General features: G+C 37.7%; 4 protein-coding genes across 4 annotated transcripts; 1 reads left to right on the top strand and 3 right to left on the bottom strand.

Annotated features, from left to right (window-relative positions):
- The first annotated feature begins 103 nt into the window (after window positions 1-103).
- On the top strand, window positions 104-3,183 carry LOC131776160 (uncharacterized). Its single transcript, XM_059092312.2, has one exon. It carries the CDS (start codon window positions 104-106, stop codon window positions 1,886-1,888), a length of 1,785 nt encoding a protein of 594 aa, XP_058948295.2. The 3' UTR covers window positions 1,889-3,183.
- A 658-nt stretch (window positions 3,184-3,841) lies between these two features.
- LOC131776161 (ATP synthase lipid-binding protein, mitochondrial) lies at window positions 3,842-6,709 on the bottom strand. The gene is made up of 7 exons (XM_059092314.2): window positions 6,588-6,709; window positions 6,444-6,515; window positions 5,794-5,813; window positions 5,172-5,218; window positions 4,947-4,975; window positions 4,451-4,574; window positions 3,842-4,157 (listed from the first exon to the last, which is right to left on the bottom strand). Exons 1-7 carry the CDS (start codon window positions 6,630-6,632, stop codon window positions 3,988-3,990), a joined length of 507 nt encoding a protein of 168 aa, XP_058948297.1. The 5' UTR covers window positions 6,633-6,709; the 3' UTR covers window positions 3,842-3,987.
- Window positions 6,710-7,262: 553 nt separating this feature from the next.
- Window positions 7,263-8,948, bottom strand: LOC131776223 (uncharacterized). The gene has a single exon (XM_059092394.2). The coding sequence runs from the start codon at window positions 8,910-8,912 to the stop codon at window positions 7,485-7,487; it is 1,428 nt and encodes a 475-aa protein (XP_058948377.2). The 5' UTR covers window positions 8,913-8,948; the 3' UTR covers window positions 7,263-7,484.
- Window positions 8,949-11,455: 2,507 nt separating this feature from the next.
- Window positions 11,456-24,129, bottom strand: LOC131776170 (KAT8 regulatory NSL complex subunit 1-like). The gene is given in 14 exon segments (XM_066173170.1): window positions 11,456-12,853; window positions 13,325-13,466; window positions 13,468-13,535; window positions 13,538-13,623; window positions 13,989-14,136; window positions 15,184-15,251; window positions 16,128-16,210; window positions 16,212-16,264; window positions 16,805-16,985; window positions 16,987-17,054; window positions 17,057-17,380; window positions 17,383-17,525; window positions 19,596-21,374; window positions 23,896-24,129. Coding segments are annotated over 13 exon segments (3,186 nt in total). The 5' UTR covers window positions 20,663-21,374; window positions 23,896-24,129; the 3' UTR covers window positions 11,456-12,098.
- Window positions 24,130-25,855: the final 1,726 nt, after the last annotated feature.

The following is a 25,855-nucleotide window of genomic DNA, read 5'->3' as shown; positions in this document are numbered from 1 at the left end:
TATCTGTCAGGGACTTCAATTGGTTGAATACTCATCCAATCAGACTCTCCATTATATAGGAGTAAGAAAGAAGAAAGCATCTTCTTTTTGCTTACAATGAACAATGAAAACATACAGCATTGTTGATATTTACAACGCAATGGATAAGTATGAAAACATGCCCTACGTTGAAATATATCCCAAAGAGCCTGACGCGAAGAAGATGAGAGAGTTGATTGATAAACGAAGAGCTGACGTTGAAAGAGAGTTGGAGGAAGCTGATGGTACAAAAAAGTATTCCTGGCCTGTTGCGCTGCATCGAGTTAGGGATTGCTATGCTGGGAACTTTCCAGAGGATGTAAACACTTTTTATATGCTTAGACATTGTAGTATCGAGGACATTAAGAAAGTTGTTGACGAGTATGATGGAAAAGCCATAGAAGTATTTAGTGACCAAAGCAAAAGCATAGACAAGAAAGTCCTTTTACATAGGGCTGACATTCAAAAGAAGTACAACGATGCTCTCACTTCTCCCAGCACTCTCTACAAATGTAGTAAAGAAAAAGCACAGGAAAGTTTAAAGAATTGTTACTCTGTTGCCCATGATCATCTGGATCTCAGAGCTTACAACAGTTGCTACACATGTCGTTATGAACCTGATTTCTGTATTTTTAAACTTCATAATATAGTTAGTTGGAATGATATCAAATTGCTGCAGGTTAGCAAATACCCTGCTGAAGGACCTGGTTCTGAAGAGCTGAGGAATTCAATTGAAAGACACAGGGCAGATTTAGAGAAAGAATATCAGAACTTTTGTAACAGTGAAAAATCCAGGCTACCAGTTCATAAATATTCTCATGAAGAGGCAGAGCGCCGTGTTAGAGATTGTTTTGCTAGTGCCTTTCCTGGGGATAGTGATGTATTACCCACAAAGGAGGATCAGAGTGGAATGCCAAAGTTCTTCCAAACTTTTGATATTTTTGACATAAAACAATCTCTGGATTATTTTGATGCCAAAAAGTTGCTTGAAAAGTATCCAGAAAAGGGACACATATCTGATGAAATAAAGAAACGTGTTGATGAACACAGAGAACGTATTCTAAGGGAATATGAGATTGCCACTACCAATGTTGAAATTGAGCATGGTTCTGGATTTGTCATCAGTGACCACTTTATACTTACCAACAGGCATGTGATTGAAACCTGTCTATATCAAAAAGGCTTTGAAATTCGCATTTCCAATGCAGCCATTGGTGAATTACACTGTGAGGTTGTTCACAGTGATCCTGGTAAGGATCTTGCATTACTGTATTGTCCAGATCTCAATTCACATCAAAGTAGAATTTCTCCATTGCAGTTGTCAACTCAGCCATTGCTGCCAGGAATGCAGATATTTTCTTTTGGTTATCCTATTAGTCACACTGAAGAAACTGCTCTTTTTGTGAATGGAAATGTTTCTGGTTCAAAGAGGAAGCTATATAACCATTCAATGGCAGTATTGAACTGCTCACTGAATTCTGGCAATTCAGGGGGTCCAGTTCTGTCCTGGGTAGATGGTGAGGTAAGGGTAGTTGGCATTGCAACTCAGAAACATTTTAAACATATTTTATCACAGGATGAAAGGATTGCAATTAAAAATATTAGAGAATCATTGCAAACCCAAGCTATTACTGATGTGCCAGAGTATGAAATAGATAGAAAAATAACAAAACAAATCCCCATATCCTGTCAGGTTTCACTCCATCTGCTGACATTAAAACTGTACGATGCTTTGGAAACACATTCTCAATTCAATTTGAGCAATGCATTGCCTGGAGACTTGGTGGTTGAATTTATCAAAAACTTCATCCCTAAATATGAAGGGGAGAATAAAGAAGAGTTGATCAAGGTCTGTGAATTGTCTCAGTGAGTTCATCAAACAGTTAAAATTCTTTGCAGATCCTTCTTTATGATGATGTATCTGATTTTTATGAGATTGTTATTAGACATAATTTGTAGTAAATTTGAAGAACACTTTTTTAGGAGTATCAAGCTCAGGGGTTGAGATTCAGTCTAAGATGGATCAAAGAACTGTGACAGATCCTTCTTTATGACAATATCTAACTCTTATTGGAATGTTGCTGTAGTAAAAGATAGGAAACACTTCCTTAGGATTATTAAGTCCAGGGGTTTGGATTCAGTCTAAGATGGATTGAAGTACTGGGTACTCATTTGGCTTTTTATTGGTGTGTACCATGATTTCAGAATACCAGTCCAGAAATTTCTGTATTGTTAACCAGGCCCTGCTTCTTTTAATGGTTCATAATAATTATGAACGAGTTTTATAAAGTTTTGGAATTTTTAATAATTGTATCTCTTAAAGAAAAATTTATAAGTAATCATGAACTGCATGAAGAAACTATTTTGAAATTGTAGTATTACAATACATTTCTTTTGAACTCTAAACAAAATAATAGGAGCATTGTGTTGTAATAATATTTGGATTTCTTAGAATAATTGTAGGGTGCCTTGAGGCTCTTAAAAAAAATGGCATTTGTAATGTAAAAAAGTATCAGCCACTTGATTATGGTTCAGAATTACTATTGTCTTTGGTCGGTAAGGTTTCATAATTTTTTGATAACTTTCAAACCTAACAAGATTCTGCTTTAGGGCAGTTTTTTTAGTTTAACCAAAGTATGACAAAAACTGTGTAGAAATTTTTGTATTACATCTTGCAGGAGTGAGTATTGTTATTAATAATGTCATCTCTAGTTCTCTAGTTTATTGCCTTCTATTTTAGTAAATGGGAAAAGTTTTGCTTACAGAAGAACTTAAGGGTTCCCCAAGTCTCTTACCAGGGTATATCTAGGTTGCCCAGCACTTACAAGCTTTCACAAAAAAATTTCAACTAGTCATTTATAAATAAAATTTATATGGCACTTGGTAAAACTCTGATTGCAATGTAACTTAACTCATGTCTATCATAGTACTTTGTTAATTCCTTCTCAACCTCAAGATGTATTTTCAATCAATACACCAGTGTTTAGGTGGCTTTTTTGTCACATGAGCTGTTGAGAACAGATTTGTTGTGTAAATTGTAATGTTCAAACAGGTGGGAGAAAGCCTGAATATATAATATTTTATGTAACCTAAATTTACTTTTTTTTTTTAGCCCAGTGAAAGGCATATGTAGTGTTGTAGGAATGATTGAATTAAAAGCATTTAAAGGGCATAAATTGGTCCCTAAAATTTAATGAACACCAAAGTTACTTTCGTGCCCTGCTTCTGGTGGAGTCCAACTTATGTCTGGATGAGAAATTGCATAGGCATTTGTCTTACATTAGTCCAGCCAGTTGATTATGGCATACTGATGGCCCTTTGCTGTTGATATAATTGCGAACATATTAACATTACAAACTTTTGTTAAGGTCCACTTGTACTGAGAAATCAAATTTTCATGTAGCAGATTCTGGTCCAGCATCCCCATAATGTTTGTTCATGAAAAATTACACAAACCCTTTAGGTTTTTCTTCTTCCCTGATTGAATTCTTAATTATATGAAAAAAGGACCTTTGCTAAAACAGGGCCTTCATTAACCCTAATTAAGCAATGCAGTAAAGCTTAAAGGAAAAGCAACAAGGTAGAGTAACTAAGATTTTCCCATACTCATGAGCAAATTATTGTTGAACCACCCGAAACTTTCAGGGCTCCAAGCTACTTTTTTTCAGTCACCATTTGTCTGCCTAAAATTAAAAAATCATCTTTAGAAATGATAGTTATGTCAATTTGCATGCAATCGGTTTTGGATATTCGTGAGACATTACAGGACTAAATCTGGGATGACCCAAATATTTTCCTTAATAACAATGCAATAAGCCACAAAAAAGTTGACACAAGGTGCTTTATTTCAGACCATCAGAGTTATTTGTTCACAAAATAAAATTAGCACATACACACAACAGCCCTTCCAGAAAGCCATTCACTAAAAATAATGGCAGGAATTCATCACTTCTAGATTGGGTATACAGTTTACAAGGCAAACAGGATTAAAAATGCCATCATCAAGCAGAAAAGACCCATAGCTTCAGACAAAGCAAAGCCAAGAATGGCATATGAGAAGAGCTGTTGCTTCAGGGAAGGATTCCTGGCATAACCGATGATCAGACTGCCAAACACTGTACCAATACCAGCTCCACTGCCTGAAGAATAAGAAAAACAATTTTAGAGTCAGAAGACAATTTGAAAAGAGGAAACAAAATTTTAAATGTCAAGCAAGCAAATGAAATATGCCACATAAAATATTTCCAGCCATCCTTTCCCAAGACACTGGCATGATTGAAGTCAAGCTTGCTCTACGGCTGCTCAGCACTTAATAGTGCAATTACCATAGTGTCAGAGTGTTACCAAATGGGCTTCTGCTTTCATGTCAGTTTTTTTTTTACCCTACCTTTCCTAAGTTGCAAAGGTTTAACTCTTCAAGTAATTGACTGACCTGCAACACCGACAGTAGCTGCTCCAGCACCAATGAATTTAGCAGCAGAATCAACATCCTGTACCTGAGAACTTGTCTGAAAACCTCGGCAGGCCACAGATAACATTGGAGAGGAAGGGAAAGCCTGAAAAAAGAAAAAGAAAAGAAAAATATATCAACAAATACAATCATTGTACCAAAAAAGCATTGTTTACATGTACTGTTGCACATAGTCATGCCAGAATGGTTAATCAGTAACTAAAATCATGAGGTGTCTTTCAGATCTTCTCCAACAAAAGAATTACTAAGAAAGTAACTGGGAAGCTGATTTTTCAGCTAGATGGTATTACTACATAAAAAACTGCATCTCTAGGAAGAGGAACTCCCATTTGCCACAGCAAACTGAATGCCAAAAACCAAAGTCAGTTTTTTACAAACTTTCAAAAATGATTTGAGATAGTTACTTTAAGGGTTTTCAGTTATGACCTCTCTAGGAGAAAACCAGTCCTTGACTCACCTTCATTTGAACATTATCTTTTTGGATACCTGAAAATTGCACAATAAGGCAACAATTGTTATGAATAAACAACAGAAATCAAGAATATTTTTGTCTTGAGACAGAACATAATTAAAGATACAATCTGCTCACAAGGAAATAGGTGGTTATCTCTAAGAGAGAAGACTGGATGTATTGCTCCATTTATTTTAAGTCAACACAATATTACACTACAGCCAAACTTACTAGGAAAATGACTTGACACGACAGCACGAGACAAATTAAAGATATTCCTGAAAGCAAAAAGTTACAGTAAGGCAAAATGTGACACCTTATCATCTAGAATAATTCACTTCCAAAACAAAAACCCAAATTTTTCCACACAACAATAAGGTATCATTAGTTAAGAGAACTGATAATCTGATATTCTAACTCAAGACACATTTTTTTTTGTCTGGTCAAAATGACAACATTGATTTCTGCAAAGCAGTTTGGCAATTTTTAGATCATTCACTTCCAAATCATGATAAAAGTAAAAATACATAACAAAAGTAGACAGAATTTTGAGGGTGCCTGCTACATGGAGGAAAACCTCAGCTGAAAACTGATCAACCAGCAGTCACTTGCCTACACAATTACTTTCACCCTTTAAATCCCAAAATCTGACAGTTAATTCTCCCCTCAAGCTGATTCACATTTGCTTGTAAATTAGTTATGAGAACTTGGTGCTGGATCAAGATAGCTGTTTCTACCTGATAAGTTTCAATATTCTCATTGCCTGTTTGCTGAAAAATGCATGGATATTATTGCAAGAATTTCATGTTAATCACTACTAGGAGTGAAAGGGTTAAGAACAAGCCATACTTACTTTGGCGTGGATTGAACATTCTGAAACAAACCAAAAAGACTAATCAACTCCAAAATTGCAATAAAAGTAACAAATGGAATGTAAAAAAAAATCTTCTTTATCTTAAGATCGACACAGAAACTTTACACACTGTTTGTACATTTCAAAAAATATATAAAATTGCTGACTTTTCTGTGGAAGTCAATTGTCAATTTTCTTTGGGAATACGTTTTCCTGTTTAAACTGAGTAATTCATTTCATATAATCTTGCTTGCCTTATAAATATTCGTTTGAACACTGGAATCAAGAGTTCAACATTAAATCCTATATTGGATTCTCTCGGAATCCACCCCCAAGGCTAAACAGCGAAAATGCTGGTCCAAGGGTGGCAGAGACTAGACTAAGCACGCTATAACATTCCTTAAAGACGATTTCCCACACTGCGAGGCTCCTATAGTTTCTCGGTGAACATTCCAACATTTCATGACGTCTAAACCTAGTATTACACGTGCAAAATCAGCGACCAGTTGCACAAGCCGTGCCGGTTAATACGTTAAACGGCAAATCTGCTCAACACAACGATAAAAAAATGACCCTGGGTGAAATTAACATTTACTTGGCGTTTTTAAAGTTGTTTAGTTTAACCTCAAGCACTTTTACGGGGTACATACCATTGCCAAAGCTTGTGACTGGGGACGAATGGCCGTAGAGAGCGGCCGCGATAGTGCGCGACCATTGCCAACCTACAAATATTAGTGTATTTTTCGTAAATTTAAACCATAAACTCTGCAAAATCTCACCAGTTTTTTACTTACAATACTCCTAGCGACTGGGGAGGTAAATTTACTGCAAGAAAACATCTTTTAGGATAACTTCTTTGCCGATTAAGCCACGCTCCGTAATACTCTCCAAGATGGACGGCGAGGAGGGACGACGCTATGCAGGCTGGGAGATTCACAGCGACCGCTTGGTGTTCTGGATACTACCTCGCTTGTGTGTTCAGGGGATCGAGGCTGTACCTTGATTGGTAATCGTATAATCACGAGTAAGACTTTCATGGTCTTACAACGAATTTTATGATACCTAGAAATGACAATTTATTGATTTGTTTGTCGTTTCTTTTTTTTTTTTAGAGGAAATTTTAAGACACATTTACAGCATTTGGGTTGTGCTGGAATTTTCACAAGTCCTTTGTACCTGCCTCTGACACATTTTAGAGAAATTGTTTCAGTCGAATGAACCCTGGGAGGAGGGGATGGGACTAGGTGTAAAAGCCAGTGGTTGGCAGCAGCATCTCCCCAATCATCTCCCCCCCCCTCTATTTTCTCCTACTTCATCACAGTAATACGGCTTTATAAGTAAGAATGCTTGTCCGTGTTCATGATTAAAGTTTATTAATTTCTTCAGTAGAAATGATTGTCCCTCTTGCCGTCTGAGTGAACTTTTATCAGTGCTCAAAAACTAACAGCCTTTCATAATGTATACTCAAACAAAAAACAAGAAGGTTTTGCTTTCAGGTTGCCTTTCATATAGAAGTGACTGCGTTATTATTATTTTTTGTTTGTTTGTTTATAAGCCCCCGTCGCGTGGATAATTTTTTCAGGAAATAATTTTTCTAATTTATCTAGTGTCCGAAATATTTTCGGTTCAAAATGAATACAGTTCCTTCGTATTTCACAGGAAAAAAATATTAGAGCGTTCTAATAGACTATCTATAGTTCATCAGAATGAATTTCGGTAGTTTTGCTGTTTTCTGACACTAATTCAGCCTCGCTATCAGAATCTACATCAGCCACAATCTCCTCAACATCTTCATCATTGTCAGCCGGTGATTGAGCCTTCGTTCCCGTTTCCGCTGATTTCTGATCATGCACAGAGCTTGAATTCTGAAGATGTATCTCGCCTTCTATTTCAGGGGTTCCATCGAAGCCCATGTCCATAGCTACCCCTTCTAGTACATCCTTGCCATACATTGAAACCAGTTTCTTTAGGGCGGTTTCATAAAGTTCCTCCGGAATAATGTTTTCAAAGACGTCAGCCAGGAGAACCTCTCTTTCCCTAAGAAACCTTGCGTCTGTCATGGCACCCTCGAAGAAAAATATCAGCGAGTACAAAGCCCTTTCCCAGGTCATAGGCTCCCAGCCGAGTAAGAGCTTAGCCTTACTGGTATCTAGGGGACCTTTGGTAACAGTAGGATAAGAATACCACGTTTCCTCATCTTGAGAGATGAATTCCAGCTGGTCAATGTTCATTTTATCTGCCATGTCTCGGAGAAGTTTTTTCAGTGTAAAATGCTCATCAAACGCCACATTGATGGCTTGATTGTGTACAGCGGGACCGACATCCAATACTTTCTCAATCGCTTTGGCGGCGTCTTCCACATGTATAAGGCTAAATTTTGTGTCGGACACACTGCTGGGCATATGTACCGGGTGTTTGATGTCTTTATGGATGCGTATCCACAACTGGTAGGTCCAAAACCGGAAGGAATTATCACGTGGTCCAATAACATCCGGGAGTCGCAAAGCCACATACGGGAATCCACTAGACTTTCTCTGTTCCTCGAGGACTTCCTCGCAAGCCAACTTGTCATGCGCATAGCCTTCTTCTCTCTTAAGTTGCAAGCGTTTTTTCCTGTTCTTCGGTCGCACGGCATCCTCTTCAACACTGGGCCCGGAGTGCGTTTTCTCGCAGACTTCATAGATAGAATCGGTGCTGATGTACACGTAAAGACCGACACGATCATGCAGTATTTCGACCACCTGTTTTAATTGTCTTGCGTTGTATGAACTGAAATCGATTACAGCATCGTAATAACCGGAAGTTAAAATCTCCTTGCATTCAGTTCTCATTCGCATGTCTCTATCACAAATAAAATGCTCTTTTACAAATGGTTTGATTCGCTGGTCAGAATCAAAGTACCAATTCCCACGATTCACAATGGTGATCTCATCTCCTTTGTCTAAAAGTCTCCGTACAGCTTCGCTTCCAATGAATCCATTCCCACCAAATACCAGAATTTTTCGACCGCTTTTCCCATTTTTTCCTTCTCCTATAGATTCTTCGCCACAAGTGTAATGAAAATAGACCAGAAGATATGCTAGAAGCATAAACATTTCTCTAATCGCGTTCATCTGCATTGTGTAGTTAGTGAATCTGAGCTAAACGACTCTCTATCACTTTCTTGCTCTTTTAGTAACGGAGAAAGTTCAGTTCACAGCTGTGTTTACTTTCTAACCGCGTAAGGTGTAAGCGATCCAACCACTAAAATAAACGCACGTTGTTTGCCTTTGAAAGCGAATAAAATCATTCTACGTTCCTAGAAATTTCATTGTTTTCTGCCTAAAGATAACGTGTCCTTTTAGCGATTATTAGCCTTGAGTAAATTTTTGCGGCGATAGCACATGTGAGGTTATCGGTGATCACACCTGTTCGCAACTCTCTTTCTCTGCGCGCGGTTGATCATTAAAGCTCATCACACTAATTCTGCGTTAATCGAAACAACCAACCTGTTAACGAGAAAGTCTGAATCGTGATGAATATAAAGACTTCTACCCGTTTCCGTGCTTATTTTCAATTCCCCAAACCTAACCTTTTCGCTCCCAGATCTCATTAGTAACTCTCCTTGTGGGGAGTAGGTTATATTATTTTTGTGTTGTTAGTTTGAAGAACGTGTTTCGTCCTGGATCAATTAATAATCCCCAAATTGATATTTTTCTTTATTCTCATCACTTACCTTCTTGATATTGTGTAGATATTGTAAGGAGAAATTCTGTCTTGGTCACTCATAAGAGTGAAAGGGTTAAGGCAAACTACCTTCAAACAGCTTGATTTGTAAACCATAAGGTATTATGCTAATTGTCGCGTGTTGAAAGCGAAGAATAAGATCTAAGACGATTACACTTAAGTGATTACAGTCACAAGTAAAAAAGCGATGATAACACGATACTGGTAATTCTAAAAATCAGTAGAAAACCTCATTTAATTTCATGACAAGCTCTGGTTAGTTGGTGATTTAATTTTTTTCCTCCACCATAAATGAGTGCAAAACGCTTTTAATTGTCCTAATTTTTGTGTGGCTTTTGATCTCTCTATGATCTCCAAACGGAAGAATTTTGAATTATCAGGATCAGTCTTTTCAAGGCACACTTTTTTTTCAAATTTGGGACACTTCTGAAGCGTCAAATTAGACTTTGATAGTGCATGCAGTTAAACTTGACCGCACACAGAATTGAACAATGCCAAATGTTACATAAGTAACCTCTGAAGTTTGAAGTTGATATCTTTTCATGTACACAGTGAAAATAAACTTTGATACAGCTATGTAGACATTCCTACATTTGCCACCTCTCTAGATTAAATGTTCAAAGTGCGAAAAATGTTCGAAAAACTTTTGGACCAAAAGTTTTCCGCTCGAAATTCAAAATAATGGAAAGAGGGAAGATTAAGTTAATGAGTAAAAACACACACAGACGCACTCGTTTACAGCTCGATTTTTCTTACGGTTCATCGTTAACCCTTGAACTCCCAGAAGTGATCGACATGAAATTTCTCCCTATAAGATCCATACATTATCCAGCAAACAGGTAATGAGAATATTCAAACTTTTCAGGTAGAAGCCACTATCTTGACCTAGCACCAAGTTCTCATTACTAATTGAAAGGAAATGTGTAGCAGCTACAGAGGAGAATTAACAATCAGATCTTGAGAGTTAAAGGGTTAAAAAACAATGGTAACCTGCAAAGAGGAGAACTAGGGATATCACGATGGAAATCTCTCACGAGTTGTACACGTGTATTATTCTGAGGTGGACTACGAGAACACAAGATTAAGTGGTTTTTCCAATTTTGGAAAATACTAATTTGCAACATAGTTACTAGTATTTAATTCTATCGGGCTCAAAGTTTTGCGAAAACCCGCCAAAATAGGGTTCATGGATCAAAGTTCTGTTTAACAAATCACGGAAATTATGGACCCTGTACTGCTTGAATTTGACCACCCGTAGGCAGCAGAAATCAAAGCGCTCTCCAGCTTCTTTATTATACCGCTCACGTGTTCATCAGGTGATAGGCAAGACTTTGAAGCGTTTAATAACCCGTTCAATATCGACCCCAACATCATTCGTCTAACAAAACCATAATTGCGTTATGTTTCGAAGTCAATCAATCGTTGCAAGATAATAAGTCTGTCAAGACGATCTGTTGTTTCTCGGATGAGTCAAGAGATCAATTCTTAACTTTGCGATAAGTTTTAGCCTTATCCAAGGGCTACAATTACAGCAACTTGTTTGAGATTATGCAACACTACCACGATAGTAAAGGGCAGAGAGAGTGTGATATATTAAAGCGAGACAAATAAAGTGGATTACATATGCTCGGCGGACTCGAAAATAACAGCTTACCTGTTGCGTGGCCTCTTCATGGTGTCTCAAAGAGATAAGATCCGTTTTCAAATAATAGAAACTCAACCTAACTCCATTTCTCAGTTTAAAGTTTGCAATCCGTCAGAATCTTTCCCATCTTCGACCATTTCAGACATAAACTAGCCTATTTTAACCAAAGCTACTTTTCTGGTGTAAAAATGCTAATTAGAACAGTGACGATCAAATCTTATTCTAATTGACTAGCAATACATGCACAAGCAAGTTGATTCAACGCCGCAGCCAGTACTAAAACAAACCAAGCCCATAATATAAATCAATTTATTCACAAAGTTGTTATTTCTGTTGTAACCAAACCTCTACAAATCTATGGCAATGTTATTAATATACACAGTGTTTTAAAACTCATAAAATACAAGTGTTTTATTTGAGCGCAATATGTAGGCTATATACAAACGTGACTTGTGAGAAGAAAAATTCTCTCTTGACGAAAGAATGCTTGCGTATAAGGTACATGCATTATACCCACTTTGCCTTTTTTCGTTTTTCTTTTTTTCTTTACTTTTCTCCCCTGTTTTCGATTCTTCAATCACTCTTAGACTGTTATAGTGTCAAAAATCGAGGTTTGAACTTTAAACACACCCATCCGGGAGCAACAGACAACAAACTACACCTTAATCAAGAAAGAGCAACTAAAGGGGAACCAACAAAACCTTACTGCGCCTACGATAACACGCTTGCTCTAAGAATCTCTTTACTTTCTTTCGCAACTTTCTTTTCAGGAGTTGGCTCTCCGTTTCACACAACCAGCACTTCAAACCGTATTCCCAACCAAAAATATATACATTTTTTTTAACCAAAGCCCTTTCTTGACATCTAAGGAAGCTAACTGCCTGGAAAAGCTCTTTTTACTCTTAAAATCCACTTCTACGATTTCTTTATTCTATTATCTTTTTGCTAGTTTTAAAACAATTCCTTTTCGAGGTGCTCCGCCAGTGTCGCTACTCGACCCCTGATCTGTAACAAGCTTGACTGTCCATTCGTTCTTCTCGCTACTTGCGTCAGAAGCTGGGCTTGCTAATGGAGAGCACATCGGGCTACCGGGTGATGAGGCCGAAGGAGACGCAGGTACAGAAGATGCAGGTGTCGGAAGTGGTGTGGGCAGTTTGAGCGAAGAGAAATCCGATTCGGACAACGGAAACGTTCTATCCGGCCATGGGGGCACAGGTGGCCAAACATCTTCCTCATTCAAAGATTTTTCAGACCTTTCGGTCGAAGAAGACCTTCGATGCGGAAGCTTAGAGTCCGAGAAAGAGCGATGGAATTTCTCCATGGATGATACCAGTGTAGGCGTGGTTGTGGTAGTTGCAGATGGGGACAAAGACGATGCAGGAGGGTAGGGTATCGCGGCAGGAAAAGAGTTTGAATGTGGAAGAGAGTTTCCAGTCACTGTCGGTAATGGCGTGCTGCATATAGGTGTCCCGGGAGGGGTTCCTCCCTGGCTGTCTGGGTACCCTAGAGGGGATTGTGGATCTGAAAAGCTGATTTCACTGCTTTGCCTTGAGGTGCGCTTCCTTTTCTTTTTGATCAGTCCCAGAAACCGTTTACGTTCTTGCTCCTCACAGAGACGATGTCTTGAGATATACACATCATCTGTTGTATCTTCTGGTTCCTCCTTTTCAGTCTGATCATGATCCACCTGTGGAAAAGAAGTAATCTGCTTAAAGATCAATATGAACATTCTAAAACATCCCAATTCTATAAGAAGTTATCAATTGTAACCTACAGTTTCTAAAAAGCTACATCACGTAGAATGATTAAACCACAAGAGAGAGAGAGAGAGAGAGAGAGAGAGAGAGAAAAGAGAGAAAACACCACACTGTTCAAAGGGATTGCAGGCTCAACTCTTTGTAAGCTTGTTACAATATTTTAACACTTCTTCTGAAGAGATGGTAGTGAATTGTTGAAAAGAAAAAAACTCAAACAAATCTGCAAGAAGCACTGTTTCAAGATAAACATACATAATGCTAAAACTTTATCATGCCATGACCTTAAAATCCACCCCCGTCAGAAGTGAATTGTCATCTACCTCCCCCAGCTGCCACCCCACAAAGAATGAATTCTTTTTTATCGAAAGCTTATCTTATTATAATCAGTGGAAGTTACCTCCATTTTCAGCTCGTGCACCTTCAGATATCACATCATTTACACGCCAGCTAGGAGTTGGGATTGCCTTTGTACTGAACTTTTGCTTTTCCACTCTTGTCGCAGAGGGCCATGGAGTATGGATAACACTGTTGTTAATATCAAACGCAATTGCTACCTTTCTTCTTCTTTAACAAGGAGCTGAGGCTGGCTGGTGGGCATAGACTGAGTGAGGTTTAGGGGTAGGTGCTGGGAGTGGAAAGTCGGGGTGGAAGGATGAGGACACCACAGTGGGAATGGACAAGCTCCTTGCACGTTTCTGGCAACTTGGGGTCAGCTGTTGGAGGTAATAAACCCAACTGTTTACTACATAACTCCCAAGACTCCTTTGCCTTACAGTTCTTATGATGTTAGTTAAGAGAATTAGTATTTGGAATCAATAATAATCCCCTAATTGCATATGTTCCTTTGTTACTTGTCTGCTAGATATTATACTGATTTTGGAAAGGAGAAATTTCTGTCCTTTGTCACTGATGGGGAAAGTCAAAGGAAAATCCCAGATGGAACTCTCGTGTTTTTTTTTCAACATGAGCTAAAATGCATGAAAAAATGGTATGGCCTAAAAGTTGTAAACTAGGTCGCTGCTATCTTAAAATCTACTTCCTTCGCCTCAACAATTTCTTACCAGCACTGGGATTGCAGCAGCTCGCTTATCTTTCCTCTTTCTGGGCAACCTTCAGCCTGAACTGATTCCTAACTCTCAGAAGCTCGTGAACGCACACTCTTTGGTGTGGAAACAGAGTAGCCTCTCTTCCTCTCATACTTCTGATTGTGCAATTCTGAGATAACAAAATTAAAATTTTAAAAACACACAACACATTTTTTTGACTCCTACTGTGTTTAAATGTTATCTTCTCATAATTGTATAGTTGAAAGATACTATCCAAGTCCATACTCCAAAAGCACCAAAGACCCCCTCATATGAATCAAGAAAATTTCATTTCAAAGCACAAACGAAAGTCTGATTCTCAAAAATACAAACTCTGTTTCATGAAATTAGGATAGAATTAATGTTGCCACCATGTTTTGGCTAACCATTCTATGGCAGGTTCGTTTGATCCTTTAACTCTTATGAGTGATCCAAAAAATTTATCTACCTTACAATATCATGAAATATCAAGCAGACAAGTGATGAGAATAAAGAAAAAATATTAACGAGGATTAATAAATTGATGTCAGTACCAATTCTCCAATCCTAACAAAAGCAATTGTAGGATAGAAATTGAGGAGAATTACTAGTGAGGCTCACATATAATATGTACAGTAATACCATCAGCATTAAGTTATCAGACTGAACAAAATATATTAATGCAAATTAATTTAGGTCCTGGGATCTAAAACTTTCTAGCAAAGAAAAATGGCTTGATCGAAAAAAGCTTTTAGTTAACAACAAATTACAATTTCATATTAATTTAGCAGAAGTCGTGCGAGGTTCTTCACACTGGATTGAATGAAATGCAACGAATCTGTAAGTTCTTGAGATGCAACTCTATTGCATCATTTAAGAGACTGTTTATCTTCAACTGGTATACTTTTTTTTTATAGTATTGTTTGGTAAATTTGTCATGTTATAAAGCAGCAAAGAAGTGCCAAAATCACTGAAATTGAAAAGGGGTTTTTGTTTTACTGATCCAAGAGATGAGAGTTTGTGAGAAATATAATTTAATGATACTTCCACTAAACTAGGACAAACGTAGTTTTCCAGTTCCACATCCTTTATTGTTCCTTCCACTGGGCGCAGGAGGATTCATTTTGTGACTGACTATTCTCTTATGACTATGGGTTCATTTGAAATGACAACAGATCAGTGAGTTAAAATAACTTACTAGTAGAGGACAGAAGAGATGATGCAGTGCCCTTGGCCATCTGTCCATGCCTCTTTCCTGTTTGGGTACTACAGGTGCTTTCCTGAAAATAAAAAAAATCACACAAGGTATAGGTTACAGAAAAATGCATAACAAAATTTGCAAAGCTACAGCCAAGTAACACTTGAAAGAACTTCATCCCAAATCTGCTTGTTCCTTAACTAGTTTAAATCCTGAACAGATTCCCTTGAAAAAAAGTAGATGATGTCATACCGTGACATCATTTGCACAAAATACTGTTAAAATTTGCATTTAAAAAAAGATTATTCAAATCATCATGACAACATGTCTTAAACACAACTGCATAAGAATTCAATGCTCTGGTTGATTGCCTAATATCACACTTAAAATTTATTTTTGGAGTTTGTTAAATAGAATTTGCCGCTTTTGTAAAAGTTATGACCACACAATGGATTCAAACTGAACAAATGTTATGCCAGCTGACAACACAACCATGATGAAAATATTTTGCTATTTTTAGTGATGACAAAGTCTTATTTGGTGCTTAACTAGAATGGCAGGTTCTGCATCACTAGAGTGCCACAAAAATTTAAATTCTCCCTGTTAAGTTCACAAGACCTTTTTCATTGAAAAACAGTTCAAATTCCAAAAAATATTTGGGTAAAAACAGGTCACTGTTAAAACACTATTTTCATCAAGTGAGCTTAAGATTTTTGTAGATAATTACTAGCCAGCAGATTTAACGCTTAATTTCTCTGCCATATATTAAATGACTAGCAGTAATGCTACAACAAACAGATACATCTGCTTTGATAAATGCAATTGTGATGCTAAGTTCTAGAACTTCTTCTGGAGGCCATTCTACTGAATATAAAAAGTGGGCACAATTAAATGGCCCATATAAAAAAGGAACCTGAGGCAGTTGAATTATTTGCCATGCACGCACAAAAGGTGTTACGGATACAAATACTTACTTTTTCTCAACAATCTGGGATGTACTGCGTAATACTTGTGGTTTGGTCCTCTTTTTCAAAGCCACCCCGCTGCAGTAATGCTCCAAAGTGTAGCTGAAGAGGTATATCTACTTAAAACAAAGAATGATTTTGTTTTAAGCACTCTGTTTAAAGTACTTTGACAAAAAGGAATTTCTCCTTCCAATGTCAATGTATACAGTGTTACTGGAAAGGTGGTGAGGAAAAACTCACATCCACTTGAAGATATTGTTTGATTTACAGTGAAATTCTTGCGAGCTTAATGTAAAATGACTACAAAGAAACCTGTGTGGAAGTTTATATTTATAACATGGGGGTAAAAATTATTAATTGGGTTTCCTCTGAGGGGGACTCACCATCTTTATTGACCAGACATAGACATAACTTGCTTACCTGCTGCACATATCTCAATAGAACATTGTTTCCAAAAACACACAAGCTTATTATGATGATTTTTGGCCTTAAACACATACACATTCGTTAAGTAGTAAACAACTGAAGCAGCTGAAAGCTTTGTCTTGATTTAGTTTCAGTTGATAATAAAAATCTCACAAAAGTTTACTTGATCAACTTTGATCAAGAAAAATAAATGTAACAATCTCTTTGGGACTACATACTAAGCTATTTACCTGTACAGAAGGAGAGGACTGGGTGAAATGAACCATCCAAGGAAGCAACCCTCTCAGGTGTTGTCTGGCTGAAGCTGACCACGGGTAATGTTCGTGAAGAGTTTGAGCACATCAAACATGGTGTTGTAGGAGTTACACAGCCACAGAGCAATGAATGAGGTTTGGGCTTTTGCCGGATGTGCGGATAAATGCACTAAGCGCCGTTTCCTGACAGGATACACTCCTCTAGTCCTTGCACATTGTGGAAAACATCATTTGAAGCAGACGAAAAAGACCCACACCCTTTATTGTCAGTAGAGTCATTTGTTGCAAAGACTGCCCTATAGCGCTTCATTGGGACATCCTCCTCATTCAGTAGTGAAGTATCAAGAAGGTGTCGCTTTACTCCATTCAGTACATGATTCTCTGGATCTTTGGGTGAATCTTTACCATGATCCACATACTGCTTAGACTTTGCTACCTCCAAAGAAACAGAAACAGCACTGTTTTTAATGCCCTTAATGATACCATTTCCATCAACATCATTACTTCCTCTTGCTATGTTTGCATTTGTGGTGCAAGCTTGAAGTTTAACCTGCCTTTTCTTAATCTTCCTCCTTTGTATAGATCATCATAGCGCCTGATCTGCCTTTCAACATTTATAATCTGCGACTGAAGCCAAGACCAGTGAGAGGCAATAATTCCTTCTTCCACATGATACTGCCTCCTTAGAAGTTTGGCCCTGTTTGGGAAAATGCAATTTAATTAAAAAAACAACAACAACATCAAACTGAGAGACGCATGTAATTCAAAGGGATAATCAGGATAAAGCCCAAAATGGTTTTAGGTGGTGCATTTACTTCTCCCTTTACTTCACAAGAAATACCAGACAATTTGAAAGAAGGATCTCAAAATTGATCAGCAGTCACTTGACACTTTTTAACAAGGAGCCCTTCAACTGAGTGAAACAATTAAAAGGCTAGTAAGGAGGTTAACCACTACATAGCTCTCATACACAAGTGATGCTTTTTTAATTGCCTTCCTTGACATTGATCTTCAATGCAAGATACACACATTTACAGAAAAATACATAGAAACATTTCCATGAAGTCCATCATCATAAAAGATGCACCCATACTTTAATCAAGTAAACATCAATTCTAATCAGATTACACAATTAAATTATTGTACCTATAGGCAATGTAGCTTGAAAAATAGCATAAATTACAAACAGTCCTATCTCTTCTTGTGTAAGCTTCTATCAAAGTTAAGTGTAGTTGTTCAATAGCAAAAGTAGCCTTCAACTTCTGCATTCACACCCACTTACAGTTTCAATGAGCATAACAAGAGTGGTAAATTATTTGACTTGATGCAAGCAGGCCACATTTCACTAAAAGGTTGCCCAGAGTCCATGGAAAGTACAGAAAACAATTGAAAAAGCAGATCATGATGAAAGGAAGTTACAAGAACATAGATATGTGTGGACTGTATAATATTCATTCCAGGATTGTATCAAATTGAAGAATCTTTATTATAAAATTTGAATTCCAATTTTTCCCCTACCAACTTCACATGCCAACCTAAGTGATAAGTGCTCTAGCAAACAAAAATTTTTAAATTTATCAAGAGAAAAATTTTCAACCAACTGGCTTAAAATGTTGAGTACAACTCAGTAACTAAAATCCAAGCAATTCTACAGTTTCACACCTATGTACAGGGAGATTTCAATTTAACAGTCTTGTACCAGGTTACACCATGATGACGCTTGCCTTTCATTCAAAAGACGAAAAATAAATTATTTATTTTTTCTGTCATATGGACCATGATTTCAAATATTTACTAGGCACAAAGAAAAGAAGCCCCAGTGGAAATAATTCATTCACAACGAGTACAAACTAGAAGACATAAATTTTCATCTTTTAGCTGAGAAAAAGTTAGCAAACTCTTCCTAAAACATTAAACGAAAACCACTTAACACTGAAAAGTGCAGATTTGTGAGTCATCTTAAATGAAAATGGGTTTAGGAAAACTACATTCTTAAAAATTAAAATTTCCTTTTCAACCATCAACAACATGTATGCACATTTATCCGCACAGGACAGAAAAAATGGAAAATAAACAAGATACAAACCTGAAGTGAGATCTACACAATCAACTGTAAGCACAATTTCACATGAAGTTATTAATACCGTTTTCGAAATATGGCATAACACTTGTCATCGAAAGGTTTTGAACGCTGTGGTAGAGATGCAATCGGTAAGATCGAATTGTAACGTCAGGGAAATGAGACAAGAAACGATAGCCCCACAAGCCGGTGTAAACCAAATTCCACACGACTAAAATTGGAAAATCGTTGTTTCGCTGACTAGCGATTGCTCTCAATTTGAATGGCTAAGGTTGTGGTGGTATTTCTTTTACATTTTCGATAAAAACGGGAACGAATCGAAACTTGACGAGATTTCCCGCTTTCACCATTGCGCTAGTTTAGTAGTAAAAAATTGTCCGCGAGGGAAATTTAAACTCTACTCACTCTCATCGCACACATTTAATTCGTACATAATTTTCGTTTAGAAAAGGAAAGTCCTAACTTGGCGTAAAAATTGAATATGATCTGAATAAAACTCCGAAATGGCAGACACCCATGAAGTGCCAGTATTCAATGGATCGGAAAAGTTTAATCGCGGATTTCGAGGCAGAGATTATTTCTCTCCCACGCTATTCCCCCGCTAATCAGCAAGATGCGAAGAAATATAGATATATTTCGTTTCTAAACAGCCTCTAACTTTTGGCAACATAGTAAATTTTAACTCACCGTTCACTACGTAATTTCGTTTTCCTCAATTCACCTTCCTCGTCGCTTTCTTCGTCCGAACTTCCTTCTGTCACATCGGAATCATGAATGCTTTCCAAAAATTCGATTTGCGAACTCCAATTTTCCAACGAATTCACGGCATCCGCTTGCTGTTTCAAATCAGTCAGGATATTCCCTTCCCCGGCGTTAAATGATTCAGCAGAAATGCGCTCCAGCTCTTTCACTACGTTATCCACAGTCGTTCCGCTGTTATGTTTAGCCCGGGTGGCAAGATTTCCAGGCACTGTCGACTTTACGCCAGCGCGATCTGCTTTTAATTCCGTACAAACATTTGACGCACTTTTACTTTCGGGGATAGCACTGACTCCTGAATTCCGTGTTGGTTCGAGATTACCGATGGAAGAATCGCACGACTCACCACGCTTCTCTGCCAAATTTTCCAATTGTTGAAGCACATGGTCTCTCAGTTGCCGCGCTTGTAGTTTACGAAGGCGCGTTTCGATTCTTTTCGCCCGGCCGTCCAGCTTTCCTTGACGTCGAAACGTCTGTGCGGTTCTTTGAGAAATGATAGCCTTTCCACAATCTAAGTTAGCTACCGGGTGCTGCGAAACTCGATTCCGTTCTTCATCTTCACTAACAGTATTGCATGTACCAGCCGAAGTCTTCGCCGTTGAAGCACATGTACGCGAAAGATCAAGGGAAGAATTTCGCTTTTCTTCTGTGGCAGCGGAGTAGCTCGACATATCAGTGGCACTCTTTTCCAGTTTATCATCACAGTGTCCGTTTGGCATCTCACTTTTCCCTTTAAAATCTCCGTTGAGTCGTGAAACTATGGGTGTGTTCTGCTCCGAAGGCTTGATAGTATTTGAAATGTCTGCAATGTTATTGTCACTTATCAATCGTACAAGTCCGTTCTGGGAAACCAACTTTAAGTCCAACCCTAGACCCGAAGTTTCTTGCTTAAGTTCCCCTTGTAAAGTTGAAGAACAGTGACGATCCACTGAATTCTTTCTCGAGGACTCCGGAGATGCGGTTGCCTCGGTCAGAGCGGGAGCCATTTGAGCCATCTACCATACTTCACTTCACAATGACTGCCGATGGCAACGAGGCCCCGTTGAAAGCATTTTCGCGGCTGCTTACAACAGGGAAATAGAGCAAAAAAATAAAATGTATGACGAAATTCAACCAAAATTCAAACTTTTTAAAGTTCATTCAAGGGTAGTAGAGAAAACGTTTTTAAGCGCGATGAGCACGTGACCGCCACGTCTTGGTGGTGCGTGTTCTAATCTCGCAAAAGAACACACCAACGTTGATATATGCAAAAAACGCCAAATTTTCGTCGTTGATTTTCCTTGCAGAATCTTCGTCGAAACCACACCAAAACCTCAGTAAGAAAAGATGGAGGTGTTTTAATCCTTCGGAATGATATTGCAGTCAGTTTTAAAACCAAATAGGCGACCCCAGAAGCGAATGAAAATTCCTTTCCCGCTAACCAAAATGGCGGCGCAAGAATCCACTCCAAGCTTCTTGTATCAGCAAAACCCTCGTGCAAATATCACATGCTCTAGGCAATTGTAACAATACTTAGACCACCCTATGACTCAAATTTCGTGATTGGTGGAGAAAACAAACAGCGCCATCGTTAGACAAAGGGAAGGAAGGAGAATTCATTATTTCATCAGGAAAAATCGAAGTGTAGGATTTCCTGTGCGTGTTTTGAACACACCTCCATCGCGAGAGACATCGCGTTCAGCGCGAAACCTTTCCTCTCTGTGGTATCTATAACAAAAGGAAACCGAGAGAGATTATTGTAACTAAAAATCAAGAATTACTTTATAAACCTTAAGAAAAGATTTAAGGGGTAAGATGGGAGAATTTTCATGTCGTGGGGTTAAACGATTCCAGAACATCGAAATGGCGGAGAACAGGAGCGATCTTTTCATCCCCAATTCGCTGAAATGAAATTCTACGTAGAGATATCTAAAGAACAAGTATTCCCCATTACTTAACGCCTTTTCAGCTGATGTAACGTCCTAAAACCACTCGTTATCCGCCGATCGATCGATGAAACAGCGAATATCCAGTTTCGTTACGGCAGTTTATTGACGCAATTCGCAGTCAATTCATTAGTGTTGCTTGTTTGTTTACGAACTAGTATTTTCGTGATTATAATTATCACAAAAGCCGAATTTGAACTCAAGAAAGAGATATAATTTTTGAACGAAACATAAGATTTTTTCCCTTGATTTGCATATTTGAGCTCTTGTACCGGAAGTATCCCAGCAAGGAGTAATTTTTCCCAGCTTCTCAGTTGTTAACCACATATCCTTCTTTGTTTTCATCAGTGAATAGTATCATAAAGAGGAATCGTAGATAAATACATATTTTGCTATCAATTAAAAGACCCTGTAAAAAATCTGTCCACTTTGCTTGAATGCTTTTAATCACCAATATAGAAGGAACAGCTTGTCTACTGTGTGCATCCTATGTGGCAAAATAAAGAAATGTAATTTGTTTTCCGAAATTAATCAACTCGCTGCCTTTTAATTGTAAGAAATTTTGATATCAAAAGCAGAATATGTGCATGTCTACCAAAAGAGGCTGCAGTGCATCAACAAATATTTCCTTAGGTAAATAAAAATATTTTGGACAAAACATAACTGTAAACTTCCTGAAAAGGTGAAAGATCACCAAACTCATTATCCGTCTCGAAAACAGGTGATTTACAAACTTTCCTATGGAGAGTCGTTATTTTAGACCCTTAATTTCAGCAACAATTGGCACAAACTTCTCTACAATCGTGTGTCCAGGATCGAGAGCAGACACAAAACTCACAAAATAAACATTAAGATTTTTTTTAGGATATTCCTTGAAACTCATCTACATATCCTTAAGAAGTCTTGAAGAGGGCCTCACTTGAATTACCAATTAATCATTCAAACTCAACCTTTCAAAATTTTGTCATTTCTACAGCTTTCACAGTATCCATTTATTTCAGGCCCTCTATGGAGAGAACTGTTCCTAAAAAACTGTATTTAAAAAAAAATTGTGATTACAATAGTTTTTGTATTTTCAAATAATTTTTCAATGTTTTGTGTCTTTCTTAATTACTTTAACCCTTTAGCACCCAGATCCAATTAGTAATTCTCCTTACTATCAACCATACAATTCTTACAATATTGGTTCAGAGAATTTAGCATTGGATCAACTAATTATCCCCAAATTGATAGTTTTCTTTATTCTCATCACTTTTCTGGTTGATATTGTACTGATATTGACAGGAAAAATTCTGTCCTAGTCACTCATGGGAGTTAGAGCATTTGCTATTTCTCAGTATAACTTGATAAAACAGGTCACAAAGTAATTTGATTTCAGATTCCCTTATTACAGTTCCATTATTTCTTGCAGCCTCACACCCAAAAAATATTTTATTTGTCCATCACTCTGGACAAAAACAGTGCCTACAATGAAATCTTTGCAATAAAATATGTGTTTATTGTTCATCGTGGTGTAAGATGGGAGATGAAAATTGATTGTTTGTTTCACAATAGAGTCACTTTAACCCTTTAAGTGTTAATTGCGATGTTTCGACAGCAATACTGCTAGCAGTCTTCAGGATACTGCAGTCAAAATGTTGCAACCAACATCAAAAGTGACTCTATCCTGAGACAAATGAACCCTAGTTAAATCTTTGATTAGTTTCAAACTCACACAGGGTAATCAAAAAGAGGTTCTTGATCAAGTTAATCAGATCTAAAGAGGCAAACATTTGAAACCCTAAAAGCTCTCTTTCTTAAAGAATCGTAGATAAACAAACAAAAAAGAAAAAAGCAAGAACATTCAAGCATTACGAAACTTGCGTTACTCATACGAGTAGCGACAAACGTTCTCCCTACCCCACCCCGGTAAACCAATTTGTCACGCATTATCATTACCACGTAACAACCTGCTTTTGAAAAGTTGTCGATCGCAGAGGCAAAATAAAAGTAAAAAAAAATCGCCTCTGCCCTTTGCGGGATATCTTTTAAGAGTGAAATATTTTCCCTCTAAAATCGACAATAAAAATGGATGATTCTACCGTCAACATGTGAATTGAGTCCCTCTCCAGAATTATCAGTTACAATAGCTAATAATCTCTTAATCAGCGCAAGCGAAACTATGAATCAAGTTCGGGATGTTGTGACTTTTCAGGGTTTGTTTCTGCATAACGGGATGCGCGGAGTTTTTTCATATCAAATACCTTAAGAATGACATTAATTCTTGCTTAATGAAGAAAATTTAGCCTTAAAGGGAATCATACCTTTAAAGAAAAAAAGATTCCGTGTTTCTTCAAGACCTGTTTTGTCTTGTTCCCAGTCCTTGGGCCTAGACGTGCGCGTTCGTAAACACCATAAAATTCCTCCATTTGCTCGATGTTCCAACGTTTTTGTTCACCAAAGCTAGTCACTAAGTACTTTTTGCCAAATTTTCGAAAACTTGGCATTTTCCAAACCAAACAGAAATAATTTCTTTCAGTGAGCGCACGAGAGGGCCTTCCCCATCACAATCATGGCAAAAAATATCTTAAGAGGCCTTGTAGCTCAGTAGCCTAGCCTCTGTTAGCAATTCCTTATATGGGGTTATCCTACAAAGATCCTCGGGACGGGATGGAAATGGCAAAACGGGATTATTCAAATTTTGGTTAAATGAAAATGACTTGTCAATTTCTACATCTGAAAACTGTTCTGTGCAGAATAAGATACAAAAAAAAAATCATTGACAACTAGTAGTGTGGTCTTTGAGAGGTATACATACCACAGATTTCTCTTATTAAAAAATATTAAAAAACATAAAATTTAAAGCAATTAAAATACATACAGCAATGATTATTGAAATAATTTTGTCTACAAATTCATCTAGAAGTCTTACCATGATCAGCAGCTCATCCACCTGTCCATTTTGTGCTGCTACCACTTTGATTTTGTCTTGATAAAGAGATCAATTGGTTTCAGGCAAATTGAGTTGTTCTTGGAAATATTCATACTCTTCCCATAGAGAATTTTGTAGTCCAAGCCCCCAGGGGAAGGGGAACAAGGGTATTGGGGAAAGGGGGGTGGGTGCTGCAAAGCTGTTAGCACTCTGACCCTGTGTTGCGTAAAGATCAGTTTATTTCACTTTCCAGTCATCAAGACACGATCCATAGAGATTGTGGCACATTGACCTTGTCTGTGTCTTGCTCAATTTGACACAATGTTAGTGAGTGACCACCTTATCTACTAGTGCCCACATTATTGAGGTCACACTAAACTCCCCTCTTAAAAGACGGTACAACCTGTTCACAAGGCTTGATCTATGACTTCTTAGACTGACTAAGCATCTAATTTCTGAATTACATATTAAGGTCACAAGAATAAAGGAAATGATCAACTAAAGAAGTTCTTTATTATTAAAAAAATTCTCCTTGTCAGCAGGTCAGGAAATGTATAGAGAACAGTATGAAGATGTACTGGTATAAAGCTGTAAAAGGCATAAAGACTCAAAAGCGCAAAAGACACACCCTGTTTGGAAGCACACACTCATTTTGGCTTAGTAAAGAAGGGCTACAATATCTCATTTTTGAAACCTCTTACCTCCTTACAAACATTTATACCTTGCAATATCTGCATGGGAAGAACCATTACAAGTTTCCAAGAACTTCAATCTTGGCAGATAATTCAGCTTAGGTTGTTATCTCAAGCACTGATCTACAAAGGAATCCAGGCCTCCTCTTTCTAGACCAAAATCCAAAACATGACCTAAGTAGTGGCCTGACCCTCCTTCCTATGATCACTACCTTATTTGGCTTGAGCAGGTATGAAGGTATGAGCTGGCAATCACGGTATGAGCTTTCAAACAGTGTATAGACTTATATTTTCAATATTAACATTTATATATATCTGCTAGTAAATATTTCCCTATTACACTAGATAAGGCTGGATGACATCGATCCTACACAGGATATGCATACAACTCCAGCCAAACCTCCCCTAGGTGTGTCACTCAGATTAAATGTTTGGCACACTAAAATTAACAAGAAGAAAAGTCAAACAATAGCCCTGTTCCCACTTCCCAGCATCTGGCAGCCTAGGTCAAATCTTCTCCTAGTCATGTGATAAAAGAGCACTGTTTCTTACTCTTGCTGATAATGCCTAAAAACCTAAAGAGAATATACAAACCCTTTTTGGCAAACATTTACCCTGACCTCTGACTGGTTACAAACACTATCACTTGAGCATCAAACT

This window comes from Pocillopora verrucosa, chromosome 10 (assembly GCF_036669915.1).
Source record: "Pocillopora verrucosa isolate sample1 chromosome 10, ASM3666991v2, whole genome shotgun sequence".
Taxonomy (NCBI): domain Eukaryota; kingdom Metazoa; phylum Cnidaria; class Anthozoa; order Scleractinia; family Pocilloporidae; genus Pocillopora; species Pocillopora verrucosa.
This window is presented reverse-complemented; position numbering and strand designations above follow the sequence as displayed.